Raw genomic sequence first — 14,131 nt, 5'->3', positions numbered from 1 at the left:
CTCCTCTCTGCACACAGCCTGCTTCAGGATGCTGTTGCACCTGGCGGTCAGGGTGTGTTCACCAACACACGCCTCCCGACGTGAGCTTAGTCAAAGCTTAAAACAGGAAGCACTAAGTGAAGCTGACTCTTTAAGCATAAATAACCTTGCTTTCCCTAATGGCTTGAATTACGCCTGCCACTGAGTTAAGCGAGAGCTGAGGGCACGTTTCCTCTCTGGAGAACACGCTTTGTGGAGGTAATGACACTTGAGAAAGGAAAACCACTTAAGCAGCAAACTCCCTAAGGACCTGTGGTCTGAAGAATTTCTTTGTGGTGAAACCAAAAGCAATTGCTGCGGGACCAGGTCAGAAAGAAGAAAGCTGTGCTTCCCTTGAACTACAGGCTGCCTTTGCTGGCCAAGACTCTTCATGTTTCAGGCAATGCTGAATTCTGAGTGGACACCCCGAAGCAAGCTACCTGGTGAGGAAGGAAGGTGGACCAAGTGGAAGAAGGTGATGGAAGGGCACCATAAAGGTGGTGAAGTAACAGCATCTGGACACTAGATGGCAGCAGCCATACACAAATTACATGCTAGGGGCCGCCTGTCATCTTTCCTGGTCAGGGAAACTCAAGTGGGAACTGAAGACAGTGCCTTCCTGGAGTATTAACTTCTTACCTTTCTCTTCCCTCATGGGTGGCTGTGATGCCATCAGTGAGAGAAGAGAACTTCCTGCTTCCAAATGCATCATAAACAGGGCACAAGAAAGAGGTCATAAAAAAGACAGTTGGCGTCAGAGTGTTTGATGCCGAATCTGGACTGAAACTATGAACTGTGTCCACTAAATTAGGGGTCTACACATTTTTTCTGTAAAGGGCCAGACAGTGAATATTTTCAGCCTTAAGAATTCTGTGTCAATTCTGACACTCAACCATGGCAGCACGAAAGGAGCTACAGACAGTATGTAAACACATGAGTCTAGCTGTGTTCTAATAAAACTTCATTTACAGAAATGTGGGTTAGGCCAGATTTGGCCCAAATTCGGCCGTAGTTTGCTGACTCCCACACCAAATGAACAGGAAAGCACCTGGCTCGGCTAGCTTGGTCCACGTGGCATCTTCCTTTCCCAAATCCATGCAAATCCATCCTTGCTCCCCTCTCAGCCCCTTCCACAGTACCACATGACTGCCTACATCTCCTGGCCGTCTGAACTTGACTTCTCCCTTCCACACAACAGAACCAGCTGACGAAAGCCGCCTGACGGTTCTGCATTTCAAACCTCTTCCTCCCGTCAGTCCCTCCTCATTCCCAACGTCATCACAGCACCCCTTATCTTCTTTGTAGCTGCTAAAACACACAGCTGTGGCTGGACGATAAATATCTGTTGAATCGCTAAATTCTTCACACTGGTCTGCCTACCTCCTTCCCTCACACCATTCCATCGGAGCCAGGTTAACGTTTAAATCCCCTCTCGAGCTTTGTCATTTCCCCGCGTCAGAACTCCCCCATAGTGGCCAACCTCTTGCTGAATAATGCACTTCTTCTACAGCCATCAGTCTTAAAGCATCCTGTGAACTCATCTCCGTGAAATCATCTATCCACTGGCCTGAAAGAGGCTTGGGACCGACCCTGCTCACAGCATTACCCACCCCACAGCTCCCCTATCCAAGCTGCCCGTCTCCACGCTCCTGGCAAAGCACCGCCCAATATAAGAAGTGGATGAGATGAGGGAAGAGCTTGCCCCTCCATCCCCTGGTTTCTCAGACGATTTGGTTTGCGTCGCTCCCTTGGAGCTTACGCTGTGCCAATGTTATGGTGCCCACGGATTTAACTGCCCACTAACAGATTATTTTGCCTATCTTTTTTGTTACTGATTTTCAATTTTATCGCACTAAGGTCAGAGAATGTGGCCTAAAAGGTAGTGATTTGTGGGTATTCGGACTTTCTCTGTGGCACAGCATTCTAATCAATTTTGGGAAACATGCACACGTGTGCTTGAAAAGAATGTTAAGTTTTCTAATTGCTGGGTTGGGGTTCTATATATGCCCATTACATACATTTCGTTAACTTTTTATCAGTGGCAGAGAGGGAAATTGTGCTCCTCTGCCATGACTGAGGTTTTGCCTGGTTTTCCTTGCAATTCTGACAATTTTTCTTAACCAGTTTGTGGCTTATGTTGCTAGGTGCATACAAATGCAGGATCATTATATCCACCTGTGCACTGTTTCTCTTTTCATTAAGTATTGACCTTTATTCTTTAGGCGGCTTTCTGCCTTAAAGCCTGTTTTGGCTGATACTAAAATTGTAAGACTGGCTTCCCCTGCATTAGCATTCACCTCGTATCTTGTGTCATTCCTTTATTTTCAGCCTTTCCACGGTGTGCCACTTGTTAATCACACACAGCTGGAATTTTAAAAAGCAAATTCTCTCTCCTAAAGGATGTGTTTAGTTATCTGATGACTTTGCTCTCTCCACCCTCTTGTCCCTGTCCTCTCATGAAACCCCAGTCTGTAGCATGAACTAAGGGCCCATGAGCTAACAAGCCTTGCCCGGATGCTGTTGTGCATTGTACCAGTCAAGAGTAAGACCACAGGCATTCGGAAAGGAAGACTCCAACCATGAATCATATATGGATTTCTAAGTGGGGAAAACGGGCTGACAGGTGGGGTCTGCTGGAGGGAGAGCTCCTCCTGTCTCTGTGGCCTCCAGTGCAGGGAGCTCCCAGGATCCTCTGGACACAGTGGCGATGGTGGCAGAGCCCCAACAGCTCCATCCCACAGACTGTGACAGGGGGTGGATGGAGTGTGGAGGCATGAAAATGCCCCAGTGTGGCTTGTTTCGCAGAGGGTTTGTGAGGCTGATAATGCCGACAGCTGACGCCCCAGCCCAACCCCAGGTTGAGGGTCCTGTTGAGGGTTTATGTAACTCCGAGAGAACCTGTCTGGTCAAGGGAAGCAGGGAGCTGGGTCAGAAAGGTTTTTGCTCTATTTTCTTCAGAAATGTTTATAAAGATCAGCAGAAAGTGCTGGTGACAGAATAGAGGGACATTGGAGTTGACAGCTTGATGTCACGGGAGACGTGGCACCACATGACAGGGAGCCTGGTCTGTGAGCACGGTGCCTGGGGCAGGGCTGTCACGTGCCAGGCACAGACCTTCTGCAGTGTGTGTGGTCCCCGTGCTGTGGGAGGACCTGGCCTCTGATTGCTTACGGGGTCGGCCCCGCTGGACTCCCCAGCCCCTGGGATAGTGCCTGACTCGGAAGCTCCTTGTGGTCTAAACAGAGCCAAGACCAAAACGGCTGTGCCAAGTGATGAAGAGCCCAACTCCTCCCTCCCCCAACCCAGCGTTAGAAGAGCAGCCCGAAGGGCATCATGAATCATAATTAGCCCTTGATTTTGATGACATTTCTTATATTCTGAAGTCTCCTCCCATTTCCTGTCTCATCTGATTTTCAAAATAGGCATCACGTTAACGAACGATGCTGGAGATAGATAGAGCGAGGAAGTGACTCGGGAGTCTGACGGGCAGGGATAAGAAGTTGAGAACAGGGAAAATTTCAACCTGGAACACGCCAGCCCACACACACGTTCGGGGCTTCATGGAGCAGACACACAGCAGTAGAATTCGGTGACCGGCGGTGACTATGCTTAATATGCAGGGGTCCCACGCCAGCTGGGGGAATAGATGGACGGAGGTGATGCAACATAGCGAGGCCCCAAAGAGGCAAGTTCAGTAACCAGGGAGGGTGGAAAAGGGGCTATGTGAGAATTTAGGTCCCGACAACCAGGGTCAACAGACACAGAGTTGATCCTTAAAGGAGGTGGTACTACTGCCTTCGGGGAAAAAATTATATATTGAGATTGCACCAGTCAGAAGGCAGTGGAATGAGCTGGATGCAGGGGTCAGAAACGAGCAGCCCCTGGGCTATGTCTTTGACCTAAATTATGTTTTTAAAATAATTGTGAATTCAACTGTCTTTAGACAGTGCATGTGCTGTCTATTTGAAGTTCACCTCTGTCCTCACCATTCCCACTGTCTCCACCCAATTGTCTCACACATTTTTGTTACCCTTTAGTCCCCTGAAGGCATCTGGGTTTGCTGCCCCTGGATGGACGGCTCTACCCTGCTGTCCTTCAGCCTGGAGGCTGCAGTATTTGTGGTTTTGTGGGCACAAGTAGGCCATGTGGAGCCTAAAGGATAAGCCCTCTTTGTGATCTGGGCCCTGTTTAATTCAAGGGAGGCAGAAGATAGGAAGATTTTACGAGGCCTGGTGATTGTCTATCACAGATGAGGGAAAATGAGGACTCAAGGCTGACAGTGACTTTGGCTTGGTCAACTGGCAGCAAGGTGGTGACGGGCAACCCTGGAGGAGGGGCAGGTTTTGCATGACAGCAGATGGAGACAATAAGCTCAATGCTGGAAATACTGCATGGGGGGTGCATCCTGTGAAACATCTAAGGGGAGAAGTCTGGAAGGCAGCGGGACGCACAGGAATAAGTTTGGGAGAAAAATCTAGGCTGAACATCTACTCGGGTGTCACCAGCATATAGATGGAAAATAAAGTCCTGGGAATGGAGAATGTTCCTCAAGGAGAGTGCAATAAGTGAGAAGAAAGGGGGCCCCAGAGATAGATCCTTGGGCAACATCAACATTTCAGAAAGGGCCATGGGAAGAGAAGCCCACAGAAGAACTACAAAGGAGCATGAAGACGGGGAGAGCAGGAGAGGCCAGTGTCAAGAAAGGGCAAGGGAGGGCTTCAGAAAGGAGGGAGCAGTTGAGGGCATCAATTGTTGCCTTTGTCATGTGTTTTTGTCTTTAGACTATATATTTAAAGAGTGTGGAGAAAAGCCTGCGATTATATTCATGTTACTGGGCATAAACCTGCTTCTTGGATGGAGTACCTCAGGTATGAGCTTCACCTGACCTCCTCCCCACCTCCACCAGGCAGCCCTGAGGAGCTGGGGTTGCTCATCTAGGTAACAAGCATTTCTAGAGCACCACTGGGTGCAGTGCCACGTCCTAGGGCACCAGGTGCTGGCTTACCTGGCACTCTCAAAGGTGGCAGACGCCGTCTTTTCTACAGCCCCAAATCCAACTCCAACAGCAAGACCCTCTGAAACAGACATAAAAAAGCACGAGGGGTTAGAAACGACTTTCCAATAAGGTTCATCGCCATCACTGTGTCAGGTAAGATTGCATTAGGCTGCCAGTAACAGAAAATCCACGTAACAGGAGCTACAACCATGGGTCGGCGACCACGGCCCGGGGACCAAATCCAGCCCACTGCCTATTTTTATATGGTCTGCAAACTAAGAATGATTTTTACATTTTTAAATAGTTGAAAAAAATCAAAGAAAGAATGATACTTCATGACACATGAAAATTAGATAGTTTTAGCGTCCATAAATAAAGTTTTATCATCACACAGCCATGCTCATTTGTTGACGAATTGTCTATGGCTGGTTTTGTACCACCAGCAGACGTGAGTAATTGTGACAGAGACTGTCTATCCCAAAAACCTAAAATATTTACTATCTGGCCCTTTATAGAAAGAGTTTGATGGCCCTTGACCTAAACATATAGGGTTTTATTAGCTCATGCAATCAGAAGTCCAAAGTTGATATGGTGGCCCCCATATCATTGCTGACATCTGATGAGCCATCCTCAAATGCTAGAGACTGTTACAGTCTACTCTGAGATGGGGTGGCTATAAGTCTCGCTTGAAGCTTGGGGACAGACAAGATGATTCTCTAAGTCCTTTCCAGCGAGACTCATGAGCTTGTCAAGATCACCAACACTGACGATCAAACGTGGAAGGGCAATGCTGGTCTACAAGTATCTGATGGAACGGCCCCAGTGGCCTGGAACCAGTGAGGTAGAAGCATAATGTTAAGGCACTTTCTGACATCTATGGGGGAGTTCAATCTTAACCCCAATAGGAAACAGAATTACCAATATTGGTCAGAAATAAGACCAAGGGCTCTCGGGGCCAGGAGGAACTTTTGCTATGAAGAGGGAAGAGGACAAAATCTACTGAGTGGGAAAGAAGGGCTTGTCTTCTTTCGGGATTCACTGTTTCTTTGAAATGGCTCTTTTTCTCCTTGTGTCCTGCCTAGTTGGAGTGGGCCAAGGACACTGGGATTGTAGTAAAGACTCCGGGAGGCACCCAGGGACGAGAGGGCTGCTTAGGCTTGTCCCGTGTTAAGGGGAAAGAGCTCACCCACAATCTAGTCCAGTTCACCAAGAGACCACAATGGGGTTTGGAGCGCAAAGACTCTCTAAGGCATAAAGTGTTCCTTTTTGCCTCACTTTACCCTCTGCGCCTCAACCTCCTGTGGGGACCTGATGGGGTGGCTGTGGCCACCAGAGGCTGGTGGTTGAGAATTGGGACTCTGAAGCCCCACCAAATATCTTTCCATATTTCTCACAACGACCAACATGGGTACAGAATCCTAGGACGTTGGAGGTGGAGGAGACCCTAGAGCTCACCTGGCATGACCCTCGGGCCACCGCCAGACTCAGAAGTCAGGAGTTTGGGGGTCTTTTCAAAACCAGACAGCAGCATCGAGGCTCCTGGACCCAGCCTCCCAGCATGCATGGTGCACCCCACAGTGGGCTGCAGAGAAGCCCCTGAAACACCCCCCTCACAGCTCTCGGGCTGAAGCGGCCCGCCGCGTCAACACTGTTGGAGCAACTAGACTTTGCAAAATCAAAGTTTTAAAATTTTATTTATTTTTTATTTATTTTTAAGGCTCCAGATGCCAATTCTCAATAAAGGCTGAGTCTTCATGCATCAAGCGTTTCCTCTAAGATGCCTCTAGGTTCCAAATTAGGCCTTGTATTCAAGATCTTCGTCTCTCTGGTCTTTTCTTGCGAAATGGGAAGCTGGTGGCCCTTTTTATGCTGGGCTCTGGGCTAGCAGCCTTACACACGAACTAAAGGAGGGAATGCTCACCTCCACGCGATGGATCAGAGAGGAAAAGGGACGAGGCGCTGGGCTGCGAGCCCCGGTGGACTCTGAGACCCAGGCTCTTCCCTCTCCAGAGCTGCATGTTCTTTTCCTTCTGCTTCGGAAATTTCCTCCAAGGGTGCATCCTATGGAAGCCACAACTCCCGGGAGGGGTTTGCATACACGTTCAACATTTCCAGGTTTGCCTGATGCATCTGACAAGCTCCAAAAAGGGGTGGCGAGAATGAGTGATCTGGGTGGGGTGCTGGATACTGGGGAGAGCCGAGTTTCAGGATGGGCTGCAACTGATATGTCTGAGGGCTGCAGACATCCTTTCCATCAGGGAGGAGGCAGCCTCTTTCTGTGCAGCCCCTGAATCTCAGGAGCTGCCCACACCCATGGGCGCGAGAAGAGGAAGTTAGAAGACATCTGAGATGCCCCCAGCTGGCCGGTCCAGTGTTTACACACCCGCTGCTCCCAACTTTGTTTGGTGTCAACAGGGCTGAGACCACGACCCACTCCCATGGGTAACTGTGGGACTGCAGGACAAAGATCTTCACCAGGGACCTCTGGCCCACTGGGGAGAGGTTGTCAACAGCCAGGGAGGGACCAAGGGGTGTTTCCCGACATCAGAGGGGCAAATCCCTCCCTTTGAAAAAATGTGCTTTTTCTAAACCATAGACAACAGCTAGTTGGCTCTTTTGTTGAAGATTTTGCTCTAATGTGTCAGTTTAATGTAAATGATACTGCCACCCAGAGCATAGGACCTAGGATAATTAACAAACTAACCTTTCTAGTTATTCAGCATGCAGCCCCAGCATGCCCACTTAGAGAAATGCTCACAGCAGCTCTGGGGGGCAGGGGAGGGGGTACCCAGTTAACACAGGAGAGAAGGGGCCTGTCCAAAGTGACAAGTGTCCAGGGGCAGAGCCAGGCCTCCTTGACCCTCAGTCCTCCACTTCCCCCACACCCTAGTCTGCTGACCTGGGCTTGTGGTTTTCTCCCGGGTGTGAGCAGTGAGAGCCAGCGGGCATCTCAACCTCTGGACCCTGAACAGGTCCCCCAAGTGAATACATTGTCTCTCTCCCGGTAGCTTGGCCGTGCCAACAGCAGGGCGAACATTCTGGATGGTCTGCCAATGCAGATCCTTCCTCCCTGCTGTTCCTGCAGGCCTGGGGGAGGGAACGGGCGACCCCCGGCTGCCAAAGCACATGCTGCCCTGGGAGGCGGACAACTCCGTTTCCCCATAATTTAGAAAGGGGAAGAGGAAGCAGAGGTGATGGGGGAAGAGAACGTAATTGCTAGTGTCCGAGGCTGGAATAAGACCTGAGCACTAAACTAATGAGAAACCAAGACAAATTACACACGTGGAAAGAACATAAAAAGAGAATTAAGGCAGACATTGAAGATCAACATAAGGTAGAAAGACCACGCAGAGTGGAAAAGGAGCAGAGGAAAAATGCCACTGGCGCTCACAACCACAGGTGTTCCACCCAAAGTGCAAATTAGGAAAGTAAGACAAGAATCCGAAGCGCCTGGAATATTATGAATAAGCTGTTGCCTCTTTGCACAGCTACTGCCATTCACTCAGGAGCAAAGAGAAGGGAAACCACCCCCACACCTGGTGCTGAGAGTCCCTGGGTGTGGTGGGACGGGCGCTGGGAGTGCCCGGATGCTGCGTGGGGGTGGGGGTGGGGGGTGGGGAGGGGTGGGGAGGGGTGGGGTTCTCGAGGACAAACTTGCCAATAAGCTCTCAATCTGAGCCAGCCCACGCCAGTCTTCTCCTGGGGTTGGAAGGTGGGTGTGTCTGCCTCTCTCCATCTCCCCAGCCCTTCTGTATCTCCACCTCTCCTTGTCCTCCACTGGGGAAAAGAATAACAAAAAGGCCATGGACTTTTTCTTGAGACAGACCCGGGCTCAAATCTTGGTGTTTTATCTAAGGTTCTTGTAAAAATGAAAGAAGGGGACAAGGTTTTACTTAGAGGATGGTTGTATCAAATGAATTGTACATGACGTGCTCAGAGCGGGGTCTCTCACTATTGACATTTTGTTGTAAGAAGCTGGCCTGCACCCCATAAGATGCTGAGCATCACCCCTGGCCTTACCCACTAGATGCTGGAATACCCCCCCCCCCCGCCCCGAGTTGTACCAATCGAAAATGTCTCCGGACACTGGGGGCGGGGGGGGGGGGGGTGGGGGGGAGGGAGGAAATCGTCCCAGCCTGAGCATCACTAACCTCCCACCAAGGAGGGCGACTTTAACACGATTTTCAAACTATTCCAGAACACTCTTGGACTGTTAGTAGGTGGTAGGAAAGTGAACAGTTAAGAACTGGTGTCTTAGTCCTTTCAGCTGCTGTAACAAAATATCATAAAGTGGGTGGCTTATAAACAACAGGTATTTATTTCTCACAGTTCTGGAGGCGGGACATCCAAGAACAAGGTGCCGGCAGGTTTGGTGTCTGGTGAGAGCCCACTTCCTGGTTCATAGGTGGCGCCTTCTCTCTGTGTCCTCACGTGATGGAAGGGGCTAGGGCGCTTTCTTGGGCCTCTTTTATAAGGCACTAATCCCATTCATGAGGGCTCCATCCTCGTGATCTAGGCACCTCCCAATGACCCCATTTCCTGATACCATCACCTGAGGGGTTAGGATTTCAGCATATGAATTTAGGGGTGGGGGGGACGCAAACATTCAGACCACAGCGACCAGTATTTTCTTTTTCAACTGAGGGCTAACCAGTCTTAGTTTTAAGGGCATGGTGTGGAGTTCACAGGTCTTTTGTAGGAAACCTCACCAACCTCCAAAATAGTGGCATCTATGTGATTTCAGGTCAGCCTGACATTCACGGGCGTCAGGTCCCGTGGAGGATGGAAAGGAAAGGCTCTATGGGGTAGAGAGAAATGCAGTTTTCTCGGTTTAGCGGAAACTCCTGCTGGGGTGGAAACAGTGCATTCAGAGCTGCTATGGGGACATCCTTCGTCTTCCCACCTGGCTGTGCTCCTCTGGATATGGGCCCGGCCGTCAGATGATCTCAGCCGGAGTGGGGCTTCAGAAGGAGAACTTGGGTGTCCTGGGGCAGTCAGACCAGGGCGCAAGCCTGCGGGAGTCTCATTTCCCTTGTTCTGGATACTACATATCTCTCATCGCAGCTCAGGATCGCATTTCTCCTGTGTGGCTTTCACAGTGGGGCTTCCTACTGGGGTCCCAGCAAACTAAAACCTCAGTCTTCACTTGCCATGTGCTGCCATGAAGGCACAGCCCTCTCTCCTATGTCTGCAGCTCATGATGGTTATGTGGGAGCCACGGAATCTCCTTGTCACAGTCCAGAAAATGTCAACACAAAAGGCCATGCAGGAAATGAGGGGTGACGTTACGGCTTTTTCTCCTTGATTTTTAAAAAATATTAAAATTAAGACAGCAGCCAACATCCTGTGGGGGCCTAATACACATTAAACACGGCACCACCACCACCACCACCAACAACAACAACAGATCCCAAAGGTGAAGAAATGATGTGAAACACAATGGCTTACATGCTCCCATCTCCACTGAGGATGGAACACGAGAAAAATGACTCAATTTGCAGCCAGAGGGATTTAAGCAAGGGAAGAGAATTATCTTGAGGGCAGAGGATTTTGAAAGATATGAGTAACTTATTGAAGGAGGGTTGAGAGTACCTTTCCCTGGGTGGAGAGTCGTCTTTGAAGAGGTGAGCTATTCCCCGGTCGGGGATGACTCTGATGGGGAGAGGAGGAGGGGCTGAGAGGAATGGAGAGTAATAGCTGGGCTGGCCAGATGATGCTTCAACATTAAACATGGACTCAGCTCTAGGACCAAGTCCATACATCCACTTACGTGTTCCCAGGTCCTAATAGGTCACCACTGAAAAATAGAGAAATAACCCTCTTGGGGCCTATGTTGCTGGCAGGAACCGTGGGAGCCAAGGGGGCCATGGGGAAGCGGGCAGAGCCACCCCCAGCAGCATCAGGAGCCTCCAAGGGTGTTGGGCGAGCTCAGCTCTGATTCCTCCTCTGCTCCTGCCCATCTGGGCACTGTCACTAAGCTGGGAGACGGGAACATGCCAGGTAAGGGGCAGTGTCACATCGTGGTACAGTGGGGGCTTCCTGGCCTTCGGCTGTTGGGGGAGTCAACCTCTCTGGCTTAGAGGCACCAGAGGTGAGGCCTGATGTCTCCATCCCCAGTCTGATCCTATAGTTGGCTGAGCCTTCTGGGGACCCTGGCCCACAATATGCTGATTCTCTGGCCTGGCCTGTCTTTGGCTGCAGATATCTGGTGGGAAGAGAACCCCGGAAGGAGGGTACTCTGATCATATGACATGTTTATTAAATAAAATGTTGGTAGGATCCACTAGGTGTTGCCACAGAATCCGTGGATTCTGGCAAAGGCTCTATAGAGGATGGAAATGATCAACATAGTGTTATTTTTTTCGAAAAAGTGGTTCGACATACTTTTCTAATGTAGATCACTAACCCTGCTATTCATATGGGGTAAAGTTAAGTGCTGGGAAAGATGAAAAATAGAGGTGTCCCAGAAGAGCTGAATTTAACTCAAATTCTTATCAATATCAACGAAGTCATGTCTTAGAGTTTATTGAGAGATGTTGATAATTGAAGACACTCCAACATGAATCCCCCTCTAACTAAAATAAACACTTTCTGATTAATGCTGCAAGTGTGCTTTTCAGCATAAGCTATTGTCTCCAGTTGGGACTCGCTTACACGATGATGGATCCAGAAAACTGCTATCCTCCGGTCACGGCTGCCTCCCTAGAGCTGAGTCCAGCTCCAGCAGGCAGCAGAGAAGGATGCACCTCCTCATTGGCATGAATGAGGACAGACACACACAGCCACATCTTTAAACAGCAAGTGAAGGCATCTTGTTAAACACCAACATCCAAGAGTCAATTTCAATTTGCTTTAGTTTTCAACAACCAGACCAAGATCAGATCCCTGTGTTCCCAGAGAAAAAGGGAGAGGATGCCTTTGCTGGTACAGAAAATGCTGAGCTGGTCACACCAATGAGCCCTGCTTCATGCCCAGACTCCTGCCTCCAGCCAACTCCCCTTCTCCAGGGCCACTGTTGCCACACCTGGTTTCGTCCTCCATCTAAAGTATGAACTTGCAGGCCCAGGGACGGGTCAGGCGTGGTAGAGGAGCCAGACAGGCACTGGGGGCTGCTCTCCAGGCCTCTGTCCAACCACCTGGCCACTGAGCTCCCTCTCCCCACTCCCAAAGGCTCCAGCACGCAGGGAAGCATCTGGTTGCTCAGATCTGACAAATTCACAGTATTTCAATCAACAATGTTATGTTCAGGGAACCTCGTAAGTTGCCATCAAATCTCTTTGGGGGTTTAGGAAGCACGGAAAACCTAAGAAGCTCAGCAAACAGGAAGAGGCAGGATGATGGAAGGGCATTAGGCAGCAAGAGTGTGGCCTGCATGGTACTATTTTTCCCAAAAGAAGCATATATTGTGCTAAGTGTGCTTATCTGAAGCTGGGGCTGCAGACAGAGGCTCTGCTAAGTGGGGAGGTGCCCAGCAGCACCCTGAGGGTTCCCACCCAGCCGTCACAGGGCTCTCTCCACCTGATCCTAGTTTGGAAAAACTGCTCTGAGGTAGAAGGGAGTTCCAGGAGGGAGAGGGGAAATTGTGGCCAAAAGCCACCCCACAGTTCCATCCCCATTTCAAAGTTTCACAAACCGCTGGAAGGAAGTTGCAGCAGGAATTCAGCCAAAGATGCCTCCTCGCTGGAAATTCCTGCAGCTGAGAACACACACACAGACACAGCTCGCAGGCCCGCTTTTCACCTGCTGCTTGAAAAGGGCGCTGTTCACAAAAAGACTGGGGACTCCTGGGGCGAGGCAAAGCCAGGCAAGTGGGGTGTTGGCCGTCCCCCTGCACTAGGTTCTGCACTCCTTGGGAATCAAGAGTTGCGCTGGGAATTATCCTGCCCGGAGGAACTTGCAGCCCTGCTCTTCCTCCCCGATCCCACAGGAGGAGGCGCTGCAGTCTGGGTCCCAGGTCGGGTGGGACCACCTTGCTAAAAGGAAAGGCAGCGGGGCCAGCTGCCTTGGAATCACACCTACACTGCCCACTGGTGCCCCTGGCCACACTCTGCCCCGCAAGCTTCACATAGGGTATAGCTAACTCTTGGACGTGCTTGAATGGGGGGGACCTTTGGAGGTATAGGGGGGACTTACTCATGTTTCTGTAATTCACGTGGACTTGAGGGTCAAAAGAAATTGGGAGGAAAGGAGTTTTCAACCCCCGCGGAAGACTTTTGCACAAAATTAGACTCTGATACTTCTTTTAGGATGATGAATAACCTAAGACACACGTTCATTTATCACTCCCCATACTTGACTCCCACCAAAGCACTTCTAAAAACCAGGCAAGAAAAAGATTTTGACATCTCAGGTCACTATTATGTCTTCCTACACTGATGACAGGTACAATGCACGCACCTAAGGGGGGACATATTTTTCTTATAGGGAGCAATAGCGTTTCACAGGAAGGTTAACAGAAGAAAATAACTGCCTGCCTCCTGCAGCCCAGTTCAGCGATTGTAGGTGCCAGGTGGTGGCCTGCAGGGTGGGCCCCATGCGGTTATGGCCATGATGTGTGAACCTGTCCCCCCAGCCATGGCTGACCGAGCACCTGGCCTTGTGGACCCAATCAGAGCTGGGAGTTTTCAGCTGAGCAAGGAAAGAAGCGAGCCACAGCCAAAGGATGGGAAGGTCAGGAGCTGTCATTATCCTGACTCTATATCTCATAGAAGAAGCTAGTGTACAGAAGAAGAGAACGTAGCAGGTGTGCTAAGAGAGCAGGGACAGATAAGGAAAACTGGACCCTGGAGGTGTTTGTGTCTATGTCTCATTTATCCCTGAAGCCTGAGGCCTGGCTGCACCTCTGTCCTTCCTATGGGTCTGTGAGATGCGTCAATATGCTTTCAATACCCCACTTTTTCCCTAAATCCTTTTGAGTTCTTGCTCTGCAATTTGCAAACAAAAGACTCAATAATTCAGCCAAACTCTCCTAGGCACTGCCCCAGGCAAATGTTCATTATCTAATTTAACCCTGTCCAAAGCTTGCAAAACTGATACTTTTGTTTGTATTTTCCAGAGAGGTAAAGTGAGGTTCAAAGCAGTCAAGCAATATGCCCAAAGCCATATCGCTCATAAGAC

General features: G+C 49.9%; 1 protein-coding gene across 11 annotated transcripts in view; it reads right to left on the bottom strand.

Moving 5' to 3' along the window:
• Positions 1 to 14,131, bottom strand: part of SLC39A11 (solute carrier family 39 member 11) — a 352,088-nt gene that overhangs the window by 60,672 nt on the left and 277,285 nt on the right. For all 11 annotated transcript variants that reach the window (XM_070226022.1, XM_023652126.2, XM_023652129.2 and 8 more), the window contains one exon: positions 5,024 to 5,093. In XM_070226022.1, coding sequence (XP_070082123.1) covers positions 5,024 to 5,093 — 70 coding nt within the window. The remainder of the gene's footprint in view (positions 1 to 5,023; positions 5,094 to 14,131) is intronic.

The sequence above is a fragment of the Equus caballus genome, chromosome 11 (assembly GCF_041296265.1).
Source record: "Equus caballus isolate H_3958 breed thoroughbred chromosome 11, TB-T2T, whole genome shotgun sequence".
In the NCBI taxonomy this organism is placed as follows: Eukaryota; Metazoa; Chordata; class Mammalia; order Perissodactyla; family Equidae; genus Equus; species Equus caballus.
This window is presented reverse-complemented; position numbering and strand designations above follow the sequence as displayed.